This window comes from Bidens hawaiensis, unplaced genomic scaffold (genome assembly GCF_021521415.1).
Source record: "Bidens hawaiensis isolate Kalapana, Puna unplaced genomic scaffold, B.hawaiensis_p1.1 tig00047624_1, whole genome shotgun sequence".
NCBI lineage: Eukaryota > Viridiplantae > Streptophyta > Magnoliopsida > Asterales > Asteraceae > Bidens > Bidens hawaiensis.
The window spans coordinates 71,418-79,954 of record NW_027498525.1 but is presented as its reverse complement, the minus strand read 5'-3'; the positions used below and the strand labels follow the sequence as shown (position 1 = coordinate 79,954).

The 8,537-nt window shown below is 29.3% G+C and overlaps 1 protein-coding gene across 1 annotated transcript; it reads left to right on the top strand.

The window, feature by feature from the left end:
- Positions 1–4,301: 4,301 nt before the first annotated feature.
- LOC143597145 (uncharacterized) lies at positions 4,302–4,679 on the top strand. Its single transcript, XM_077075732.1, has one exon. The coding sequence runs from the start codon at positions 4,302–4,304 to the stop codon at positions 4,677–4,679; it is 378 nt and encodes a 125-aa protein (XP_076931847.1).
- The last annotated feature ends 3,858 nt before the right edge of the window (positions 4,680–8,537 follow it).

The window sequence follows — 8,537 nt, the reverse complement described above, 5'->3', positions numbered from 1 at the left end:
TCTAATTATTGTTAGAATTATAAAAACTATTAAATTTACTAGGTTTAAATTGTTCATTGTCTCTTTTTTAAAAGGTACATGCTTAATTCAAAAATCATAACGCTCCCCATTGTTTGTAACATGATTCTTCGCCTCATCTATAACCGGTTCTTCATGATTTGTCGGTTTCATAATCCAAACAACATCAAATATGTTCATCGTTTGCAATTATCAGGTATGATTTATATTTTAGTGTTTAATTGATTTTTGTGAAAAACAACATCAACTTGATTCACTGTTATCGGATTTAGGGTTTAACTGCATGATTATTTATACTAACTATTAATATGTTTGATATTTAATTTATTCCTATTAATCGATTTATGTTTTTAATTTATTTAGGGTTTAAAGGTATGATTTTTTTTAAATTATCGGTTAATCGATATGATGTTTAATATGTTTGTTACTTAAAATTATGTTTATATATTGTGATTTTTTGTTCCTAATACGCCTTTTTCCAAATTTCACTAATATTAATTTATTTTTATGACTTATCAATTTAAATTTGGAAAATCTTATTATATATGGATAGGAACATAACTGTTATAATAATTAAAATATTAGTTTATTATATTTAACACATTACTTTATTTGGTATAATATTAGTCAAACAATAGTAATTGATTTTACGAGCATCTAATCTAACTAATATATTAAAATACATAATTTTGTCCACATGTTCTTCACATAGGTTGTCCACATAAGCTTCCATGCCATCAACCTTCCATAAATCTAATTTCCACATATTCACCATAAAATTTTAATTAATGATATTGACTTTTATATTTTTGTAACTTATTAATGTAATTATGATATTAATTATACTAATTATTGTTAGAATTAAAAAAACTCATTAAATTTACTAGGTTTAAATTGTTCATCGTTTATTCTTTAAAAAGCACATGCTTCGTTCAAAAATTATAACGCTCCCCATCGTTTGCACCAGATACTTCGCCTCATCTATAACCGGTTCTTCATGATTTTTCGGTTTCATAATCCAAATAACATTAAATATGTTCATCGTTTGCAATTCAGGTATGATTTATGTTTTAGTGTTTAATAAATTTTTGTGAAGAACATCAAATTGATTTACTGTTATTGGATTTAGGGTTTAACTGAATGATTTTTTATACTCATGGTTAATAGATTTGATATTTAATCAATTCCTATTAATCGATTTATGTTTTAATCTATTTAGGGTTTAAAGGTATGATTTTTTTAAATTATCGGTTAATCAATATGATGTTTAATATGTTTGTTACTTAAAATTATGTTTATATATTGTGATTTTTTGTTCATAATACGCCTTTTTCAAAGTTTCACTAATATTAATTTATTTTTATGACCTGTCAATTTAAAATTTGAAAATCTTATTATATATGGATAGGAACCTAACTGTTATAATCTAACTAATATAATAAAGCAACTCAATTCTATCCACGTGTCATGAATCTAGGATGTCCACATAGGACTCCACATCATCACATTTCCGTATAATTATTTTCCACATATTCACAATTAATTTTTGATAATATTAAACTGTTATTTTTGGAAACTATTTTTTTTAATATAGTTGATCAATTAGTTATATATTGACTAAATATTCACAACCTTACAAAAATTGTTATTTTTAATTAAAGCAATCCAGCAACAAAAATTTTATAAAAAACAATTAAAACAAACTTACAATATGGAAACCAGGAATTTTTTCAAAGGGGATGGATCCCCGGCAAACATTTCAATAAAAAAAATGGGTTAATTAAAACGGTTTCTAAATTAGTCAGCAGGTCAAATTGGTTTATTATTATAGTTAGATGTCTAATTTTTGATAGTTCCAAAAATCAAGCCCTGGATTTTTATTAGAAATTATATGCTGCATTTATAAGCTTATTTATAAGGTTTTATTTATAGGATGTATATTGCATTATATTGAATTCGATTTATTGTATTTATTATTTAATTAAAACGGTTTCTGAACATACATTGTTTATCAAAAATAAACATCTCCATATGTGGTATATAACATTCGTTCATAGATGCATTCTCCACATTAAAACAATCTTCTGACTTTGAAGCTTTTACAAAGTAAGTTCTTCAACTGTTAATTATAAATTTTATATTTAAACAAATTATTTCAGTAAAGTCTTTTATCGTTTGATTTAAAACAGATTACAATGGAGGTTCAAAATTTTACAATGTTGAATGAAATTGATGTTCTCAAAACATCTCCATCCATAGTTAAGGTTAGCGTTTTGAGAGTATGAACCGTCAAGGATAACAAACACTCTAAACGAGGACTTCTTGATGGAGAGGTCCTCATGGATCAATCTGTAAGTTTTTGTTGTTTTATATTTTTCTTTCTCCATGCTACTCTTTTCATTAATTATCTACACATGTTTATTCTTCTTCTTCTTCTTATTATTATTATTATTATTATTATTATTATTATTATTTCATGACAGGAGAATCGAATGCAAGCTACGGTTTTTAAACCCAACATTTTTTGTTTTAAAAGGTTTTTGAATAAAAACTCTACACGGGTGAAAATATAAGTTTAAACAATGAACATATTTGATGTTGTTTGAATTATGAAACCGACAAATCATGAAGAACCGGTTATAGATGAGGCGAAGAATCAGGCTACAAACGATGGGGAGCGTTATGATTTTTGAATTATGCATGTGTCTTTTAAAAAAGAGACAATGAACAATTTAAACCTAGTAAATTTAATAATTTTTATAATTCTAACAATAATTAGAATAATTAATATCATAATTACATTAACAAGTTACAAAAATATAAAAGTCAATATCATTGATTAAAATTTTATCATTAATATGTGGAAAATAGATTTATGGAAGGTTGATGACATAGAAGCCTATGTGGATATGTGGACAACCCAGGTGAAGGACATGTGGACAAAATTGTGTTGCTTTAATATATTAGTTAGATGTTGTTCTTCACAAAAATCGATTAAACACTAAAATATAAATAATACATGATAATTGCAAACGATGAACATATTTGATGTTGTTTGGATTATGAAACGGACAAATCATGAAGAACCGGTTATAGATGAGGCAAAGAATCTTGTTACAAACGATGGGGAGCGTTATAATTTTTGAACGAAGCATGTGCCTTTTAAAAAAGAAACGATGAACAATTTAAACCTAGTAAATTTAATAAGTTTCATAATTCTAACAATAATTAATTAATATCATAATTACATTAATAAGTTACAAAAATATAAAAGTCAATATCATTGATTAAAATTTTATTATGAATACGTGGAAAATAGATTTATGGAAGGTTGATAACATGGAAGTCTATGTGGACAACTTAGGTGAAGGACATGTGGACAAAATTGTGTTGCTTTAATATATTAGTTAGATGTTGTTATTCACAAGAATCGATTAAACATTAAAATATAAATCATACATAATAATTGCAAACGATGAACATATTTGATGTTGTTTGGATTATGAAACTGACAAATCATGAAGAACCGGTTATAGATGAGGCGAAGAATCTTGTTACAAACGATAGGGAGCGTTATGATTTTTGAACGAAGCATGTGACTTTCAAAGAAGAAAAGATGAATGATTTAAACCTAGTAAATTTAATAGGTTTTATAATTCTAACAATAATTAGAATAATTAATATCATAATTAAATTAATAAATTACAAAAATATAAAAGTTAATATCATTGATTAAAATGTTATTGTGAATATGTGAAAAATAAATTTATGAAAGTTTGATAATATAGAAGCCTATGTGGACGACTTAGGTGAATGACATGTGGACAAAATTGTGTTGCTTTAATATATTAGTTAGATGAATGCAACAAATGTCATAAAATTCGAATTTAAATTTAAAAAATTCTTAAACTACCATTTCAAATGTTTATAATAAAAAATATATACAGTATACGTACTCTTTTAATCTAACATATAACTCATATCGGTTGGTGTATTAATAATGATTATGCGTTCAACCTACCATATAAATGTATGTTCGGAAATAATAAACAAAAGGTATAAGCCAATTGATGTCAAAGTGTCGCACTGGAAGAGAAAATATATTGTATATACATGCAAGGTGTTAAAAATAATAAACCAAAGAATATAGGGTTGGTGAAAGTTGGATTACGCTAAAGTCAAATTACCATTCATTAAACAAATACTTGACTCCATCCTCTTCACCTATATCCACCTTCCTCTCATACTCCGTTAGCATTCCAAAAAAAAAAAAAAAAAAAAACATGGGAGGTTTGAAAAGATATTGGCGTAGGAGAGGCTACGGCCGCCTCGGCGCCACCGATGAGTTTCGTTCAAAGCGGAAATGGTCATGGAAGATACGGATGCCACGCAGGTTAAAGATAAAGTTGAGGTTTAACCCAAAGAAGATAATTGATAAGGTTCAAGATGCTTACGTGAGAATGATGATGCGGGTGGCGAGTTCGCCCGTTGTAAGAGGCGGAGCGATAACGGGGTATGGTGGAGGAGGGATCCGGGAGTTTGGGTTGAGACCCATGAAGGAGTATGATGAGAAGATGATAGTTCAGATGTATAACTCGTTGGTGATAAGGCAGGCGGAATTGAAGGCACTTGAGGTCCAGCCTGTTCCAATGATCCGGTAAACTGGTTTTGAGGCAGAGACGAAGTCTCTTAATCATTTACATGTCGTGAGTTAAAATTCCTAAGAAGTAAAAGAAATTTTTCTTCCGAAAGAAAAAATAGATTATTAGATTTGTATAATTAAGGATCTTTTCTTTTACATGAATAAAGAAGTTTATTTTGATATTTTGACGTTAAACTTATATGTTTTGTGTAATAATATTTTCTTTAGCTGTATTAAATTTAGGGGTTGTTTGGCAATTGATTAAGAGACGGCATGTTTATAAAACATACTCATTAAAAATTGTTTTTTTTAAGTGAACAAACACACTTACCTTTGAACAATATGTAGCATGTTAATTAATTAAGTTATTAAGAGGTTGCCAAACAACTCCTTTTGAGTGTCGTCTATGCATGGTTGCAAACGTCGCTAGACGCTGTAATTAGGTCGGTCAACTGGAGAGTACTCGAGAATTACTCGCCAAATACTCGAACTAAAGAGGAATTACTCATTAAGCACTCGACGTCCAAGTGCTACTCTGTAACCATGCGTCAATGTATAAGTTTTTAATTATACAACATATATAAATATATGAGTTGTAAAAAGATAAGACTTGGGACTGTGCCGGTGGGGATAGCTATATAAATATACCAGCTAACTATTTAAGTCATGTTTCGTTTTCCTCTTTCTTCAATGCTTTATTTTTAGTTGGCAGTTGATATCAACGTTACGTCGTGACCATCATCACCATGCTACCAATATATTACAACATGCATTTATTATCAACAACCGAAGTTGCAATGTCACATCACCTTACCAGCTTTCATTTGTTCATACATATCTATCTCCATTGGAAACGAATATTTTATAGAACAAGAACGAGAAGTTATGATATTAAATTCGAATAAAAGTCTTATCAATAATAGATCATTTAATTTTCTTACTTGTCGAACTAACAACAAAGGTTGGAATGAAACGTCATAATATTACAGAGTCAATGTTTTTAGTTAGGGGTTAGCCACTTAGCCATTGCGTAACTGTACTTCGTGCTTCGATAGCAATAGGCCAGAATGGGGGTCAGAGAAACCAAGTAAGGGCTTTAGGCCAACACTTATTAAGGCCTCCAAATCAAAAAAAATAAAATAAATTAAATATAGATATATTATAATACGTAAAGTAAACCCAAAATTATGTAATGGTTTTGTGGTAAACTTATGTATTGTTTAGCTGTTGTCATGAGTTCAAAAATGGTTCTAAGTTTTTTTTTGCTTTTCACAATTGTCATGAAAGGATTACATAATTTCATTTTGATTTTGGACTTTAAAATCGAGCCAACCCTAAATAGCAAACCCAACACTTACGGATTTCCAAAGTCACTACATAATTCAATTTCACTATTGACTTTAAAAGGCACTACCAGACTTCAAAAGCACTACCTACTTTTGGTTTACATGCTTGGGTGTTGCCCCTAACCGGCCAAAGACAGTCCCGTGGAAACCCCCCATGATATTGAAGTCACGAATGTTTCTAGGCATCGAGGTGATTGGATAAGTGTGTACTATACGCCTCAGTTTATACCCATTTTAATTGTGATTTTTTTATTTATGTAAAATAGTCTGATAATATTAAAATTACCGGTATATGTATATATCTTTTATGTAATACGTACTATATAGTTTTCTTGATCAAGTTGAGTCAAACCAAGCTAAACGATTGATCGAGCTTGTCTTGAGTCGGTAAATAATTAATAATGCGTTAAAACAGACATAAACATTGGTCATTGATGATACACAAATGATTTGCACTAGTTTATATAAACTGGTTAATATGTCTTGAGATAATCCTAATATAACTCGATTGTGAAAATGGGTTTGATAAATTAATAAACCTATCCCCCCCCCCCCCCACACACTTACTTTTTGAACACTAGTTTTGTCTTGCGTATAAGGTTGTGGAGCTATTTAGTCGATCAAAAGTAATGTTATGAAACAAAAATGTATAAAAATAGTTTTTAGTAAACTTTGCTTTGCAATTTAGAAAGAACAAGTGGTAGAGCTTATCGTTTGTCTTATATATTTCAACGTCAATGCTACTCTTTTGGCTAAATATTCTATAATGTTTGATAAACATTTTTTTTTAATTGTAAGGTCACATCTCAGTAGGTAAGGAATTAGAGAATACAGAAAGATGGCTTTGGTTGAACAAGTCAACATATGTTTTGACGGGTACAATGATTTTATTCTTAGCTCTACTAAGTAAAGACTTTTCCACGAGATCTCTTGAAAATGGCCAGCGTCGTCTGTCACATCCCAACCTACGACAAAATATGTCAAGACGTGACAGTATTCGTATCATAGCTCAAAGACACTAAAACAATATGAGATGTCAATATCAAAATTTATTTATTCATCAATAATTGTACACAAAGGATTCACATAAAAAGAAAATACAACAATCGTTCCATCTTTATTAGTTATTCTAAGATCCAATCTACGATCTTCACTTCAAATAACAATCTACAATATTCTTAAAAATAATTTGTCAACAACACATGTTGAGCGATTAATTCACAGTTTGGTGTAATAATAATAATAAAACAAATTCCTTGCGTTAGTGAATGTCATCAACAACATAAAACAAATAGACGTTTATTTTCAACATGCCGCTAGATTCGGACATGTTTACTCGGATAAATTTGCAACAAATAAACAAATGTTTCTTTTCGAGCATACCACTAGATTCAGATATGTCTACTCGGACGACGTATGAATGTATGATTATACTATGAGGATGAGGATGAAGGTGAGATACCAACCAACTATAAAGCAGCATGCACATAATTCACATGGCAATTAATCGAGCAAAATCACAACACGCAATTAATAGAATTGTATTTGAATATAATAGTATAATATTAGTAAATAGCTTTGTACGCATACTGCCCCAAAACAAAAATAGGAAAAAAGAGATGTGTTACTCATTTTAGAATGAATAAATAAAGGCGGGAACGAGAAGACGGATAAAACAAACTAGTTAGTTTCACGAGAAGGTTTGACAATATGTCCTAATTTTAAAAGGATAACTAAATAAATATTCTAACAATATAAACGAATAAAACATGACATGATGGGTTTATAATGGATCTGGGGATCGATAAAGCGTTACATATATTTTATATTAAGCTTATAAAGTTAGATTAAAACATAAATAATTAAATATCATTACAAATTTATTTTCGATTTTTAAACAATAAATGTCAATTTACCTTATTAGTCAATGGTAAAGAAGGATTTTAGAGATTTAGTTGGTTTTAAATGTGAAGATTAATGTGAAAGTGGCAAAACATTATAGCTTCTTATTAGATAGTATAGATTATATATAAAATATAAAAAATAAAAAGATATTCAAACCTAACAGAACCGAGATTATATATAAAATAAATTAAAAATATTCAAACCGAACAGAACCACGCAAACCTTTGCTCGCTGGTTGGCTCGTTTACAAACTAAAAACCAAGCATAGCATAGGGGCTTGTTTACAATCTAGCGAAAAAACAAACGAGCATTTTCCAAACAATTTTGGAACGAGTTCAAATGGTTTGGACGGCCCTAGACGTGCCCAGTTAAACAATGGTGGTGTCCTTCCCCCTTAAGGTAAGGGCTTTGATTTTCTTATTTGATCTAAGTAAAAGAAAATCATCTAATTAACATATATATATATAACTTTAAAATCATCTACACACTAACTTCATGGCTCAGAGGAAAACATTGCAAATCAAATTTACAGGTACATGATCATTATTTGACTACAGTTAACAAGAATATAAGTATGGAGATCAAGCAGCAGCATCAAACAAAAATTTAATCTAAACCTCAGGTCA